General features: G+C 36.6%; 2 protein-coding genes across 2 annotated transcripts; one reads left to right on the forward strand and one right to left on the reverse strand.

Annotated features, from left to right (window-relative positions):
* Window positions 1-1,109: 1,109 nt before the first annotated feature.
* On the reverse strand, window positions 1,110-1,571 carry LOC109186438. The gene has a single exon (XM_019336422.1). The coding sequence runs from the start codon at window positions 1,569-1,571 to the stop codon at window positions 1,110-1,112; it is 462 nt and encodes a 153-aa protein (XP_019191967.1).
* A 13,149-nt stretch (window positions 1,572-14,720) lies between these two features.
* Window positions 14,721-17,928, forward strand: LOC109185919. Its single transcript, XM_019335906.1, has 5 exons — window positions 14,721-15,128; window positions 15,240-15,752; window positions 16,363-16,620; window positions 16,703-16,794; window positions 17,160-17,928. Exons 1-5 carry the CDS (start codon window positions 15,030-15,032, stop codon window positions 17,899-17,901), a joined length of 1,704 nt encoding a protein of 567 aa, XP_019191451.1. The 5' UTR covers window positions 14,721-15,029; the 3' UTR covers window positions 17,902-17,928.
* The last annotated feature ends 26 nt before the right edge of the window (window positions 17,929-17,954 follow it).

The following is a 17,954-nucleotide window of genomic DNA, read 5'->3' on the forward strand; positions in this document are numbered from 1 at the left end:
GATTACTCCTCATGTTGTAAGTACTGTTACCATAATGCTCACTTTCAAATTCATGGCTTTGAGAGTGTAGTTTTATAAGAGTGTTTTTGTATGCATGCATGTGTATTGGTGGAGGAAGTAAATTGCAAAATCAAACCCTACATTTTACCGTTATGAACAAAGTAAAACTACCTATAAACTCTCTTTGGATATGTAAACCAATTGAGCTATATCCCGAGAGTCTGTAGCTTTATTGTCACCTGAAAGTAGATTGTGAAATCAAACTGTACACTTTGGATGGGTAAATCACGGTAAATTATTCTATGGATTCGACTTGGAATGAAACCCTAAAAGGATAAGAGAATCCGAAGTGAGTCCACTTTGCAAGGGCGATTTGGGTTCGAAATATATAATTTGCATACTGAATGTTCATAACTTATTTACTAAATGTTCACAATTTTGTAAAATATAAATTGTGAACATTTAGCATGTAAATTGTGAACATTCAATATACAAATTGTGCATTTTGGATTCAAATTCACCTCGCAAAGTCGATCTAGGTCCATGGTATAAGGTAAACCACTCAGCCTGGTGAAGGGCTATTATGATTAGGGTAAAAGCAATGTTGAAAAAATCACTAGATGCATATAGCTTAGGGTGCCTGGGGACCACGTAGATCGCCTAGGTGGGCGCCCTCCGCCTGGGGACCACCTAGAGCGCCTAGAGCACTTAGAAAGCCGACCGCCTGGCGCCTACCTAGGCGCCGATAGCCGCGATTTTTGCAAACAGTGGGTAAAATAAAGAACTAAACAAAGAGAAAATTGAGTATTTCTGCGCAATGTATAGTATACTTGAAACAAGCAAGAAGGTTTTGCTCATCATATTCATATATACATACTTGGTTGAAGAAGGTTTCCAGGTCCAAAATGCACCAGGACCCAAGATTCCAGAAAGAAAATAGCTTATAGATACAATCAATTACACACACACACACACACATATATATAACCTCTCATCTTCTCAAAAATGTGTTTTTTTCCCATTCTTTGCATGACTCTTCTGCATGAAGAAGATTCACGAGGAGATCCGATCCGATCCGATCCAATAATTCCTGCAAATTAAAATCACTATTATTTCTGAAGCTGCTGCACCTTTAATCGGAAATGGGGTTTGCTCGCATCGCGCCTAAGCTTCATCATGTGGCTCAACACTTTGGTGTAGCGGCTAATCATGTGCTTGAACTTAACGCCATTAGACCCGCCGCCGTCCTCCGCCGCCGCCGCCTTCACCACCGCCACCTGAAGCTGCTTCTCTTCCGCCGTGAAGTGTTCTCCGAGAGAAGTCCCTCTCCGGCGGCCTTCAATCAGCTGCTTCAAACTCTTCTTGCTCTCCTCATCATCATCATCCCCTTGAATGATCCCTTCATTCACCACCTGATTCATCTTCACTGTAGCACTGATGCAGTTTTCTGCAGATTGATGATGATCAGCAGATTCTTGAATGTTGATGAGGTTTGAATTAGTTGGCTTTCTGGTCCTCTTTGACATGGTGATATCGTAATGGGGTTTTCTTGACAAAAATTCACTGCCCATCTCCAAAGATTCAATCTTTCTCTCTCTCTCTTTGAGTTCAGTCTGAGCTAGAGTTGATGATAGGGAGAAATTAGAAGATCAGAGAGTGAACAACAATGGTGGATCTTGCATTATATGGTGTAGTGTTTTGGATTGCTTAGAGGGCAGTTGGGCATTAAGATGGCAAGATGTCAGTTTTCCTGGATGGCTTTTTTCCATAAATGAAATGATTATGTGGTGTTAACAATATACATATCATTCACCTAATCTCTTTAAGAAGGGTGATTTGATAGAGACAATCAATGTTCAGTGAAGGGGAAACTGTGAGACCTAAGATTTACTGTTTATTTATTTATTTTTTGGTGTAAATCACGAGGTGGTTCGGGTCTTTCTCTGTCCGTTTAACGGTTCAGATCCACTCGTGACTCGACTAATCCCCATTCGTTCCGGGAGGTACGGGAGCTGGTCCAAGAGGAATCGAACGAGCTCATTTGCCACTTAAGCTACCCCGTTGAGTTTAAGATTTACTGTTTATAATTATAATCAAAAGGTGTTGACTCAAGTGAAAAAGGTTTTCTCTTACTCATAAAGTGAAAATTCGAATTTATGTATATGCAACAACACCCTTACGTGAGTTGTTCCAGAATGTATGAGATTCAACTAAGTTAGTTTCACTTTGCAGAATTTGGATACAAGGAAAAAAAAAGGGGCAATCTATAGTCTATACATGCATGTATGTGGAATAATCTTAATCAGCTAATCTCAAAAATTCATGAATTTTTCTTGATTTTATTAATGGCTGAGATTGCTGATTTGTAGGATTTCTTGACTAAGATATGACTTTGGCCAGACTTCATTTTCTAAGTTAAGAGTGTTTGTCATATTACCTTTTTAGGGTAGGTAACTTTCATTCTTTACACTGACTGCTAAACCTTTAATCTTCTGATTAAAGATTAAGAAGTTTTCAATTTGGGCCACAAATTTCTTCTAAATTATGGACTTTTTAGTCTATTAGAGAGAGGAAATCCACTTTTATATGTGCTATCATGTTTTTAAAACAATGGGTTAGGTTTAATTGAGTAAGAATCAAATTTTGTGACTTGATTTATAACGAATTCACATTAATTTTATAACAGTGCGTGATAGGAATATACAGTGTATATGACAATTTTTAATCATTTTTTACTTTAATCGTATGTTTCTTTAATTGTGAGACCGAGAAATAGATCTTATCCAGACAACATGTTAAGCGTCCTTTCAGTCATCCCGTCAATCTGAATTGCATCAGTGCAAACACGTGATACGATCAACCTGACTGACATGTAGACAAGCGTCGTCATGCCTCGTTAGCGGAAATTTCAGTATGTATTTCTTTGTTCAATGCTGTAAAAGCTATAGATTACTCATATTGAACTTTTTAAACTAATTAAACTCTCTTAATACCTCTCAATCTTACTAGAGCTTCCGGACCACAAACTCTTGTGACCTATTGTGCACTAAGAATCACATACATATAAAAAAAATTGCTTTCTTCCTCAAGAATCTATCTCACATTCTCACCTACATATCGGTATAACACATTATAATTGGATAATTAGCATTATTAGTATGAATATCAGGTGTCATATGGAAAAAAAAAAAAAAAAAATCTCTCAATTGGGCCAGAAATTTCTTCTAAAGAATGGGCTTTTCAATATGATAAATAGAGGAGAGGACAAGAGTGACAATCGTTATATCATGGATCAGGGTTTACAGTGCACTGTGAATTCTGGTCCAATACACATAATTTATACTCATAATGCACATAATTTACGTTCATAATACACATAAACACGATATAATGAATATGAATTTTGTGCATTATGAACATGAATTTTGTACATTATATAGCTGAGGGGGACATAAACATTTAACATAATACATAAAATTCATGCTCATAATGCACATAATTCATGTTCATTATATCGCGTTTATGTATGTGTATTATGAACATAAATTCTGTGCATTATGAAATCAAATTATGTGTGTTGGACCAAGGTCCATAGTGGTCGACGATATAATTTGCCAAAGAGTGAAAAGAGTCAAGTACGGACAAATTATACTATAGATTAGGGTCTATCTTGTATTATAGATCAATATTTAAAATAACATTTAGATTATGTGAATCAGTGAATGTAACTGCAATTAAAGAATTCTCTGCATGTAAATAAATTGAATGCTGTTAAAATAAAAACAGAATGGAGAGAAAAGGGGAATCGCATATTCATTCATCTGTATTTTTCATATTACAACAAAACATATATATAATATACATTTGTAACGGAAGGTAATAATGGTAGACATAAATGTGACCGTTACATCAGTTACATAATCAACTCATAATGTCCACACTTAATTATATTTATAACACTCCCCCTTGGACATTATAACACCACGATCTTGCCTCATTAAAAAAACTTGCTAGGAAAACCCTGTGGGAAAAACCTAAACAAGAAAAGAGTACAAGGTACATGGATAGCATACATTCATGCCTCATTAAAAACTTCACTAGGAAAACCACGTGGGAAAAACCTAGTTGAAGAAAAAGAGTACATGATATATGAAAAAACATATATTGTATTTGGTCGCCTCATTAAAAACCTTAACTTAAGAAAACCCTGTGGGAAAAACTTAGTTAAGGGAAAAAGAGTACAACCAGGGCGCAAACTGCATAATCTTCAAGATTTTGGGGTTTGTCGACTGAAGCAATTATTTTGTAACATTTTCCCATTTACATTATTATTTCATACTCATGCCTCGTTAAAAACCACACTAGAAAAACCCAATGGGAGAAAACTAGTGAGGAAAAGAGTACATGATATTTATGTATTTATGTGTTGCAAATAGTGCGCAACTGTTAGTCTTTTATGACTTAATCTTCAGGATTTTACGTTCAATCTTCCGGATTGATTCAAGTAAATGTACTTCCCGTCTCCCCCTGAAGATAACAATCTTCAAGTTCGACATGATAAAATGTATTTCAAAATTTGAAGAAATTGATTGGACAAATCTTCTGGATTGTCACTAGAGTAAAAAAATCTTGTACAATAATCATATAGCTCTTCTAGAGCTCATATAACATTGGTGCAACACAAGTGTTATTGCCCTCATTTTGAACATTTAGAAAATTCATTGTATAACCAGTTTGGACTTGGCATTGCAGGGATCAAACACAATAGCCAGTACCCAAGTAGCCTATTAAACCTGTATCATGGTTTCTTACATAAATGTCATGTCTTTGTATCTCGAAGATACCGGAGGATATGTTAATCATTATTCAAGTACTTCATTTGTAGGATGAGCACTAAATTTTGCTAGCAATTTCATCGCAAATATGTTGCGATTATGGAACTTCTGGTTCTAAAAATGGTGCTCCAACGATAATGAAGTAAGGGACTTCGAGTCCAAAAAAAAGTTCCTTATCTGCTTCATGAGATTATTAGGCAACCTTTAGTTTGATAAAAACATGACACTTATATGCATATAGACATGTGAAAAAGCATTTTTAGATGTAGGCTGACTGGTGTATATATAAAAAAAATCTTCAAAGAAAAACTCGATCTTCAAGTCGAGATAATACTTATAGCTTTCACAAGCTTTTTATTTCAAAAGTCTCAGTCTTTAAACATGAACTGACATTATCAAGCTCTTTATATATTTCATTGATGTTTACACCATCAATCTTGACTGAGATAATAAATAATAAATAAGTTCATTATCAACCCTTTATCAAGCACACAATGGTACATATTATTCCTTCAATGAGGATATTAACTCCATTCGCAACCCTTTAAAGAGTAAATAATGACACATAATAATACTTAAATAAATCCTCATTTCGAGAATTATGAATCCATCAGGGATTTCTCAAAAATAAATTTAACTGCATATCTAAATTTATTATTCTGCCAATTGTGTTATGTAGCGGAACTTAATGCCATTCACCGTGGGAGGGTATATTTGATTAAAATCAATTAAGGGTCTCTGCGTGAACCCATAGGCTACAAACTCACTTCATATATTATCACCTTGCTATTCTTACTTCTCTTTCATGCACACACCCATTTGTAACCTTCAGGGTTAACGCTTAATGGTGTATTGTTATAAAAAGAATTTATTCATATTAGCGAGTCGAGCTATGCCTTAATTGCTCCTTTATATATTAAATAGTCATGGCACTTCTGGTGCCTAACTCTGGATCCAGATTATCATATAACGAGCAATTTGTAATGGCAATTGTGTTGTCGACAACTATAACCTTTTATAAAACTCCCATATTTGTAAAAGTAATGGCAATTTCTAAAACAACCAGATTCTAAACATTTCCCAAAGATATTTTGATCTGGTCGTTCCGCATCCCTAGTATTACGTTTGTTTGGTGCACCTATAAGTCTTACCAGGGTTTTTCGTTATCTTGACGAACGTCTGCAGGACATAATTGTTCAAGCTATTTCAAGAGTGACAATATTTCTTTACTAGATCTAGTATTATGATCCATATCTCTTTCACCCATAGATCTCCTACACTTCTAGTGTCAATGAGTATCGATAGATATGTTTGGTCCAAGGATATAGGACCTAGTCACTTCTTTTATGATCATTATGATCAATAGATGTATTTGGCAGATTATTTGCTAAAATCGCAAATAGATTATCTTTTGAACTTCCAATTCAATCTAACTAGTACATGGATTTAAATGAAGATGTTTTTATTCTTATGAAATTTCTTGGCATTCCAAAAAAGCTACGGAGTAGTATATTATCTCCCCCTAATGCCGAGAAACAATCTTCATTAGGAATGCAGTCAACGTACCCAATTATATGTATTGATCCCCTATCATGGGCTTTCGGTGTTTAATCAATAGACGGAGATTTCTTTGATAGCCCTTTTAGAGGTACGTTATGGTGGTGATATAAAATAGACTGCGCAAATAAAATAACGCAAATAGGGAAATGTTACTTCTGAAAACACGTACTAGGTGTAAAAAAGGGGTATAGCAATCCTTGAGGGATTGATTTGTGATATGCAATGAGTTAAACTTAGTAACGTCAAGCAATCCTTCGGGGATTGATGGGATAGGTTGACCATTTTTGGTCAAGAATTCATTGTCAAGATTCATCCTAAAAGGATGACTTAGAGAATTAAAATCCTTAATCTACCTTCTGGGCAAATAAATATATAAAACAATGAGGACTATAAATTTAAATATCATATGCCAAATCTCATGTCAAAAAGTTTCTATAGCATAAACTAGCACTGTAAACATGTCATAGCCTTTAACTATTATTACATGCAAGCTAAGGTTTAGCAACGACAGGTGCAACCTAATCATATTGAGAATTCATGATATGCCACACTTATAAGTTGGGTGATGAATCTCAATAGCTATGGCCTATAGCAATTAATTAATTGCCAACAAGAAATAACAAAAGCTCTTATATGAGCCTAATCAAGAGATTATATGCTAAAAGTTGTCAATTAAAGAGAAGCTTGCAATAGCATGTGATATAATTGTCCATTATGTCTTGGACACCAAACTCTCTATTGAGTCATGCACATCCATTAAATAAAGAGTATCATGTTTGGTACACACAAGACATGACATGACAAGAGATATTGTTTATTAATTCATAAATTAGAAAAATGAGAGAAGTACCGTTCGCCGAAGAATAATGAGCACATGTTCACTGCCGGGCCCATTCATTCCAAGCAAGCTCTCATTTTATTTCATAGTTTCATATCAGCATGAAAACATCACAAAATAGCAAGATATACAAGCTGAAAACGGCAGAAAATTTTCAGAATTTTGACCTGGATTGCAGAATTTTCTGAGGGAAAACGGTAACACATTTTGACACAAAATTTGGCAGACATGTAGTTCAGCAAGTCTAGAATGTACATAAAAATTTTTATGTCAATCCAAGGTGTGGAAGTATTTTTTCTGAAATTTTTCACAACATTGCTCCAGGCAGAAAAATAATTGGCAGCACACTGCCAAAACTTTACAAATTTTTCTGGAATAATCAAAGCATATTTTTAACAAAATATTTTTACAGACATCAAATATCACGAGTCTAGGTTTTCCAGAAAAAATTTCATGCCAAAAGGAGTTCAACAAATATTTTTCACGAATTTAATTTTCAAACTGCGCCTGTCAAAATTTTCAGGCAGTGATTACTATGTGTAAAAAAAATCACAACTTGTTTGCTTCAGGCAAACCAACATGATGTGAGTCAAATTTGACTTTTGGAGAGTAGCATAGCATTAAAAATAGAAGTTGCAAACTTCATTCATGAGCCATTAGTCACCTTAAAGATCAATCCACATTCAGGGTCTTCCAGACCTTATTAAAAAAATAGTCCAAATGACCAAACACTTAGCATAATTTTGTCATGTACTTTTACTGGAGTACAATGTGACAATCATAACTGACGGGCAAATAAATTAGTGCTTTTGGTTTACCTTCTGGGCAAAACTATATTAAAAAAATTAGGTATTATCATTTCATTTAAATACTTAGATTTGAAATCTATTTCAATGCCAAAGGCTCATGTGAAATAATTTGTATAACAAATTAGCACCATCAATTAACTTTTAAAACAATACAAAGTCAATTTTACATTGGGGAAACTGCCCTAGTGCTGTTATTTTTAATTTGTGCTATGACTTGTTGCCTTCTGGGCAATGCTATGTTTAGATTTTTGGCTATAATCACTTGTTGATCAAGACAATCCTTCAGGGAAAGTCATATAATAAGTGCTTCATTTCTAGGCAAAAATTACATTAAGATTTTAAAAAAATCTTATAAACATTAAGAGCATTAACACTAGGGCCAACACCTAGCAACACAACATGCCAACCACTAACAGGTTCATTGAAAGCACATGCACTGCCACGAATTGGAACATGGGGCAAGACCAAAGTGTTTAATTTATTAAAAGTATTAATTGTGGCATAAGAGTCACGAGGCGCTATGGCCGAACTGGCAGCTTGACATGCACCATTATTAGTCACGCAAGTAGGTGTGACCTTAGTCCCCATTACCAACACTAAGTGATACATTAGCAGTGGTATTCACATTAACCAGGAACAATAGCACTGTCACTAAACAAAGTAAGTACTGACAGTGTGGTTTAATAAGTGTGGTCACACCATATGCTATTACAAGGTGACTTAAATCCACCATCAATAACAAAAACACATGCACAGAGCACAGGTCCTGTTATATAGTTCTTCAAAAAAAACCTTTGGCATCAAACCCATCATATTAACTAAATAAACAAAGGTAGGGTTAGAACTTAGAAGCCTTATAGACCGAAGGCTAAAATCATAGTGAGTAATGGACTCGGTGTGAGCCGCCCATTTGGATAGAACCACAAAATTTTATCCACCCAATTATATTCTTTCTTCATTCTTTATATACTCCATATGGGATCTGCCCATTTTCTTGTTATTATCATTAAAACACATGGTGGATAGCTAACCAATAATAAATGATAATACTCAGAGACACTTATTTGATCTGAGCCTCATATAAAATGGAAACAGACACTCTGCTGAACATAAAACCATACTAGGAAAAAAAACGCTGGTCTACTCCTGTAGTTCCATACCTTGCATTTTTTATTTTTATTTTTTTAAAAACCCTGTAGATCGCACTCATAATTGGACGCTGAACTCAAAAGTTGATTATGAGTGAACAATTATCAAAGAGACACACATGCATGCATATGTATATCTTAATTAATTCCTATTATATTCTTGCTATGCAGGGAATATATACTCCGTAATTCCTATTCCCGAGAGAACATCCTAGTGCTATAGGCTTGGTTATTCTCATGCATTCTTATTGTCTGGTTCTCCATATAAACAAAATCATCCTTACTTAATACCGATGTACTTCCAACATGAATATGTTTAAGCAAATTTAAGAATGCAAATCAAAATATATCAATACCAAATGCCCATATCTCAGCATAAACAAAGTTATGGCGTACCGTTCACCGAGGATGGCTGGCTGCACATCAACCACCTGGGTAGAGCTCACAGCCAAAGTCGAGGAGGGTTCTGCCCAGCAAAGCTAGTAGTCGCCGACAAACTAAAACCAATACCGCCATCCGTCTGCGCACCGATTTCCGCGGAAGATGATGGTGGCCGATCAACAATCAAACCATCGGAGAAGGATCGCAGCAACGAGATAACTCCATCCCTACCATCCGATCTTTGATCAACTGGGGGATCGCCGGGAACTGCTCCGTCGATGAAGACCGCAATGATTTGTGAAGTGTCTCCACCGCGTCAAGCCTATGTGTTTCTTGACGGCGATCGATCTGGGTGCAAAGAGAATCAGAGGCGCAGAGAGGAGACAGATCTGTTCACCGGACTGTGAAGTCCGATCGCTGGTAGATCCCAGGGCAGAGAGGTCGAGGCGGTTCAGTGAGAAACTCCTAGACGCCGCCTCTCGCCGGAGCGGGCTGGAGTGGTGAAGCAGACCATGTCGCCGGAGGTAAAGCCCGTTACTCACTCCTCGCCTCAACTGTTCGCCGCGATGAAGGTAGCGACGAGCACTCAGGCCGATCGCGATAATCCGGCTGCGACATATGTGTGTGTGCGGAGCCGACAGCGAAGGCGGGCGATCATCCTTTGAGCGTCGAACAAACACGCTAGGATAGTGCATCACCATATCGCGCCAAAGGTAGCGCGCACCGGCAATTGGGGCTGGTCGGGAGGTGGTGGTAGAGCAAGTACTGATAACGTGTTAAAATAAAAACAGAATGGAGAGAAAAGGGGAATCGCATATTCATTCATCTGTATTTTTCATATTACAACAAAACATATATATAATATACATTTGTAACGGAAGGTAATAATGGTAGACATAAATGTGACCGTTACATCAGTTACATAATCAACTCATAATGTCCACACTTAATTATATTTATAACAAATGCACAATTGTACATAATATATTAACTATAGAGTTAATACCCAAAATTGTCCTCGACTATAGTGGTTTTTCTCAATTTCGTCCTAAACGACTTTGGTGACCTAATATCGTCCCAGACTTTGGTGTTTCGCTCAATTTAGTCCTCTATTTGTTATTCCGTCAAATTGGTGTTAAATAAAGGGACAATTCAGTAACGTCAACATTGATCTCTCTTTACTTTCAACTTGTGAAATGCGAAATTCCTCTTTCTTGTACGAATTACACCCAGAATTACTCCCGGACCTACAAATCAAATTTTATATTCGCAGTTTTAGGAGTAATTCTGAGAGTAATTCGTAAAAAAAAAAAAAGGATTTCGCAGTTCACATGTCTATGAGTAAAGAGATGCCAATATTAAAATTACTGAATTGTCTATTTATTTAACACCTAATGGACAGAATAACAAATGAGGGACTAAATTGAGCAAAAACACAAATGTCTGGGACTAAATTGAGCGAAACACAAAAGTCTGGGACGATATTAGGTCACCAAAGTCGTTTAGGACGAAATTGAGAAAAACCACTATAGTCGAGGACGATTTTGGGTATTAACTCATTAACTATATGAACATAATATATAAACTATAAAAATATAATATGTTAATTATATACACATAAATACACTTTTAACATATTATGTGTATCTAATTAACAAATTATATGTCTTTAATTTATTTATGTATACATATATAATTTATTAACTGAAAACACATAAAAATATTATATATATATATATATATATAAACCCTACTCCATAGTATATCTTCTGAAGTAGGCCTAGGAAACAAGAATAGTGTATCTAATGAAATAAATGTTTGACTATACATGAGATTCCTTGTCAGTCTGGAACAAATAAACAAAGTAGTACTAAAGTACAATACTGTATTAATATTGCAGTGGTGATGGACTGATGGATAATGGATTATAATACAGATTTGGCCATTTAGTTCTGTCTCCCTTTCCAGGTTTCTCTGTTGTCTAGCTCTTGTCACTATCTTCCCCTCCAGTCACATGTACTGTAAATTTCTCCACTTTCTCATCATCCCTCTTTGATTCTAAAAAATTAAAAATTAAAAAATGTAAAGGGTTAAATAAATTTATAAATTTTAAATGAAAAGTTAATTAGCCTTCTAAATTTTTTAAAAGTATAATTATATCCGTTAACAAGTTATATTGAGATAATGAAGTTCAAAAATCAATAAATAACTTGTTATTACAAGTCATTAGGGTTCCAGTATCAATTTTATCATCTCTAGTGACAATTCGGCGATCGACGACAGTTGCCGGTTGCCGTTTACCAGAGAAGGCGACCAGTTGGTTCACTATTCCAATTGTCGTTTTTTTTTTTTTTTTTTAAATAATTGGATAGGTAATGGTTTAGGGGGTGTTTGGTAAATGGTTGTTAGCTGATAGCTGTTAGCTGATTGGGTAGTGGGTTTAACTAGTTGATAGCATTAGCTAATTGTAGAAAAATATTTGGTAAATTAAGTGTTACATGTTAGTTGATTACATACAAAATGACTTTCTCAAAAAACTGATAAAAAAATTACTTTGAGCAGCTTTTTGAATTTTAACATTTTAAAACATTAAATTGTTACAAAAAGCTAATTAATCAAACACTCATATTGATTGTTTAACCAAGTCAAATAGTTAATAGTGACTAATTATTTTACCAAACGGGGCCTTAGAGGAGGTAAAAAATTGCTATTATTATTGTCATTACAATATCACGATCTCTATTTCTAATCGTTCTAATCTCATTAGGCTATCAAATAAAATAACATTATAATATATTGGAGGCTAAAAATACATAGTGAATGTTAGTTACAAATGGTAATTCTGATATGATTGTTAGGGTAACCTTATCCCTGCAAATATCTCCCACTCTAAAAAATGGGTCCCACTTCTACATCATCCCATTTGCAAATCATCTACTATAGAGACCACATCTCTGCAAATTTAATCTATTTTGAAAAGTGGACCCCAAACAATAAAATAAATAAAGAAAACAAACAAAACGTACATATATAAAATAAAAAATTAAAAAAAAAGGTATAAAGCTGCTGCCGCTGCTGCTGTGGCAGCAGCTTTGTACGATGCAAATGGTTTGCCAATTTGCATTACTTGCAAATTTGCAATCCAAATAAGCAATAAAAATAAAATATAAATAGCATATTATTTCACCTCATTTTACCACATCACTTTGCCAATGGGTTCTTTGCAAGGTTGTGGTTAGCCTTAATGCTCACTTTGCATTTGATTGATTAAGCCACTAGTGATAATATGCCAATTGAAAGTGACAAGGATAAGTGTTACGAAGTACAATTTTTACTTCATTTAACTAATCATTACTTGATTGGACCATCAATATGTAATTAATATTTTTAGTAAGTGATAATTACTCTTAAATTATAATTTCAATATTCATATTAAATGGTACAAAAGTTCTGCATAATGTGATAATGTTAATAATGTTGGTTCAATTTTAATTGGAGTACCCATTGTATAAAACCTTAACAAGATATAACATTGACGGTTTAATTTAATAAGTTTGGTTTAAACTGATTTTGAAATTATAATTATTTTTTAAATTGGGAATAGTTTTTGCATTTATTAATTATTACGTATAAATTGTCTAGTGTGTATTAATTAGATAAATAAGTTATATACAGAGTTTTTATGTTAATTAGCTTAGTTTGGTCTAAACCTTAGTTGAGTTATAGGAAAGTTGAAATGGTTCAATAACATGAATAATACGTCTAGCCATTGGCCATGTTTAGTAGGGGTGTTAGCGAACAGAGCTTTCGGTGAACTACTCGTGTTCGTGTTCGGTAAGCGTTCGTTTATCTTCGTTTGTTAAGGTAAATGAACATTAACAAACAAAATTTAGAGCTTGGTTAATAAACGAACAGAGCTTGAACAGTTTTAAGCTCGTTTGCTAAGAGGTCGTGAACAAGCTCGTTTGTGTTTGTTTACTAATGTTCGTGAACAAGCTCGTTTATGTTTGTTTAATAATGTTCGTGAACGAGCTCGTTTGTGTTCGTTTAATAATGTTCGCGAACATGTTAACAAACATATATATTATATTATATTATATATTATATTAGTTTTGTAGTTGTGTTGTTTGTTTGATTATTGTTTGTGAACGTAGATTATTTATAGTTCACGAACGAATTATGATCATGAACATGTGCAGGTGTTTGTTTATTAAGTGTTCATGAACGTAAATGAATATGTTCGTGAACGTGCTTGTTAATGAACATGTTTGTGAACGTGTTTGTTAATGTTAACGAACACGTTTGCGAACGTGAACAAACACGTTCACGAACATGTTCGTTAACGTTAATGAACACGTTCGTGAACGTTAACGAACACTAACAAACGCTTAACAAACGAACACGAACACTTCAAATTCCTTAACAAACGAACACGAACAACCTCCGTTCGTTTATGTTCGGTTCGTTAACAGCCCTAATGTTTAATAAATGGTTGTTGTTTTTTTTTAATGCTATCCACTCTATTACAGAATAGTATCTGTTCAAATATACTTTCCCAACCTAATAAAGTACAAATAACACCTCCTACCAACTCTATTACAGAGTAGTATCTTCTGGATCTCATGACCACCTACGGACTCTATTACAGAGTAGTATCTGTTCAAACATATTTATCGATCTCATGATCATCTACGACTCTATTACAGAGTAGTATCTGTTCAAACATACTTTCTTAATTTAATGAAACACACAGAGTCAACGCCTCCCCGAAGGCTTAATTTCATTAACCTGCCACATGGAAGCGGTCACTATATGCTATTTGAGCACACGGTGCTTAACTGGTAAGACTGTCAGCTGATAATTAATTGAATTAATTAGATGGTATAATAAAATATCTTTAAAATAGACATTTGACCCTGTCTGGACCGACTAGTGATCGGCTGATCGTCATCAAATGGTTGCTGTTGTTGTGCATAAATGCAGAAGGTAAAGGACGATTGAGAGAGCGATACGATACGGACATTGAAGGTTGAAAATGAAGTCCCTGCCACCTTCCTTTTTGTTCAATCTTTGTCGTATTCTATCTAACTTCATTCATTCATCAAAACAAACTGCCGATGTCGATTACTCCATCTATGTTTTTACTTCTTCCTCGTACTCTGCGCCACCCCCCATCTCTCTCTCTCTCTTCTGCTGCATCATCGCTGTTTTCGCTCCCTTCTGCGGCCCGAACCGCATCCCAAACCGACACCTGTCCGTCACTACTGCGCTCCCTCCAACGCCGTATTGAGATTCGCCACCCAATTTCTTTCTCTAAAATCTTCTCCCAGTTTCGTTTCTTGGATGGTTTTCTGGTTTTCTGGTTTCTGGGTTCTGGGTTCTGCTCCTTTCTGGCCGCCATTAATGGTGTTTGAGTTAGTTGGTCTCGTAAAGCTCGGTTCTTGCTCTCGTTTTTCTGATGGCTTCCCTCACTCCCGGCGTCTTGCTCAAACTTCTCCAGAATGTCGACGACAAAGACGCTAAAGTCGTGGGTGAACACCGCTCTGCTCTCCTCCAGGTATCTTTTAATCAAGTGTTTCTCACTTTCTCGTCCTGTTTATGTTCAAAGTTGTTTTCTTTTTTGATTTTTAATTTTTTTTCCTGGTTTTTGGATTATGAACTTTTTAAGGTGATAAGCATTGTGCCTTCACTGGACGATGATCCATGGAAGAGCAGGGGATTTTACCTGAGAGTTTCAGATTCCGAGCATTCGGCTTACGTCTCCGTCTCCGACGAAGACGCCGAGTTGATACTGAGTGACAAGATCCAACTCGGGCAGTTCATCCACGTGACTCGGCTCGACGCGGGGTCCCCTGTTCCGCTGCTCCGGGGACTGAAGCCGGTGGCCAAGCGGCGGCCGTGCGTCGGAGAGCCTAAGGATTTGATTTCCAGCGATTTTTTGACGGCTAGAAGCCGGTCGGAGCCCAAGAAGGTGAAGAAGAATGAGGCAAAGGCGAAAGAATCAGAGTTGAAGCATAGAAGACGACATTCCATTGATGCTGGTGGTAAGGTTGAAGGGATGGAGATGAAGAGAGTAAGCTTGGATTCCATGAGAAGAGGATGGGACCCGAGTCCGAGTGGGAAAAATGGGTCTAAGCCTATATCTAAGAACAATCCTCTCAAGAGCTTTAGCCCAGATTCTGTAAGTCATGATTGCACCAAAACCCAATTTTATTGTTTTACTTAACTGCAATAATGTCCAAATTTAGGTTGGTAAATTAGGCTTCTAACCCTAGCAATCACAAAAAAGTAAACCATGTAGGTTACCCATAGCTGACTAGGTCAAATAAAGAAAGTAGGGATTCGAATTCGTGACCTTATAGTTACACGTTTGGATGTCTTCCTATCTTGGGTGGGGTTACCCATTATTAACCTTTTTTATTTTGTTGGGCGTTGGTCGAGTTCAACCCCGCTTGATTCTGAACATGGGGCTGTGGCTTATTATGGAGGGATGTGGTTAAATGGTTAATGTCCACTTACTTATCACCAATTGGTTTATCATACAAGTATACAACCAGATAGTCAAAGAATTTTGTAGTTAAGCCTGCTTGACTTACAACACCCACAAGATAGGTGACCCATTAAAAAGTAAGCATAGTGCAGCGTTGAGATCCATTGGTTTATGTCATTTGTCAACTTGGATGATAAGGTGGAGTTTACCTAGTGTTTAGTGCACATTCTTGGGTAGTGGTTACGTATTTCTTGATCATCCCATGTTCTTAGTGGTTCAATGTATTCTGTCCTGTTTGCAGGTTTGTTCTCAGAAAAAGGTTTCTTTGGAAAAAGATTTGACACCAAGGCGAATAAGCATGGGTGCTTCACCACTTCAGAACAAGAACATCATTGTATCACCGAAACTGGTCAGCAAACCTTCTAAGAAAGATGTCCAAACATCCCAGGATGATGCTCTTCCTGGTCATTTAATGAAGGTGGATGTCAGCCTTAAGAATCTGTCGGACTCGAGGGTATTCTGGAGTTCTCTCCCGTCGCCCATTCATTGTCTTGGGAAGGTTGTTCAAGAGCTAATGTGTATGCCTTGTTCTCGTAATCGTCATGCCATGCTTATGCTAATGCGAGGCGTTTTCTTTGCAGGAGGTTATGGGTCATAGGAACGCTGCATTTTGCTCTGCTATGCTGGCGTTAGAAGAAGCTTCCGCTGCAGAAGGCGTCATTCATTGCATGAGGTTGGAACACAATTCTCAATTATCTGATGTTCTTAGTATTCTAGGCATCATGTTTGTGTGACTATTCGGTTTTTTTAGGCATTTGATTTCAATATGTTGCCCGAGTTTTCGAGTTATGTCACTTGCATTCTCCTCGAATTGGGCTATAATGCACATGGCCAAACCACACTAAAAGATTGAATCCAACTAATTAGCTAGTCTAACCCATGACCTTATAAACCCGTGGGACAACCCTATTCTCTCTTATTTTATCAATGTGGGACTCTTAACAACTAGTTTATATTACTTGCATTCTCCTCGAATTTATCTTTGCCTTGTATATGCTAGTTAACGTTCCTCGTGGCTTGCCCTTCCCATATTGCTAGCATTTTTGCAGAGCTATGCGAATTGTCGGATAGAAGCTCTGCTGGACAAGTGGTGGAGCGATTTCTGAACCTCCAGGAAAGCATGAAGAAGGCGTTTGCTGTTACTTATGCTCTGATGAACAGGAGAGCTCTCGAAACGAAAAGCAAAGATGGTTTTAGCTTACAATATTCGTTGCCAGAGATGTGCAAGAACGCGGTTAACAGAAATGCAGCGTTGTGGGTTCAGGCCGCAGTGGACACAAGCCTCTCGAGGTTTTGTCTGTTTTCGAATAATCAGCAGAAAGGAGGCATTTCATCAAGTGGCGAAAAGCATTATTGTGCTATAATAGAGAACGGTCCCAAGAAAACCGAGAGCGAGAACCTTTCACCTAAAGATAGGAAAAGCAACACGAAAGGGCAGCCTTCTCGTCCAAGGCGTTCCGTTTCAGCTGCTCAGAACATTGATGTTCGAAGGCAAGAATGGTCGAAAGGAGACGGGCTCAAGGATGCTGCAAATTTAGCTGAGAAGTTGCTGTCTTCTTCTCGAACGTGGTTTCTGAATTACTTAGAGACTAACCTAGACATGGCATTCGGGATGCAGAAGGGCGAAGGGAACCCAGAAATCGCCAGGCTCCTGGGACAGCTCAAAAGGGTTAATCAGTGGTTGGATAACTCGAGACAGGAAGGAGATAAACCCGATGAGAGTATCGAAGGCCTGAGAAAAAAACTGTACGGGTTTCTGCTCGATCACGTTGTAGTTTAGACCAGTTAGTCGTAGATTTCTGCACCATCACAGATTCATAGCTAAATACCTCC

Source organism: Ipomoea nil, unplaced genomic scaffold (assembly GCF_001879475.1).
Source record: "Ipomoea nil cultivar Tokyo-kokei standard unplaced genomic scaffold, Asagao_1.1 scaffold0188, whole genome shotgun sequence".
Taxonomy (NCBI): Eukaryota; Viridiplantae; Streptophyta; class Magnoliopsida; order Solanales; family Convolvulaceae; genus Ipomoea; species Ipomoea nil.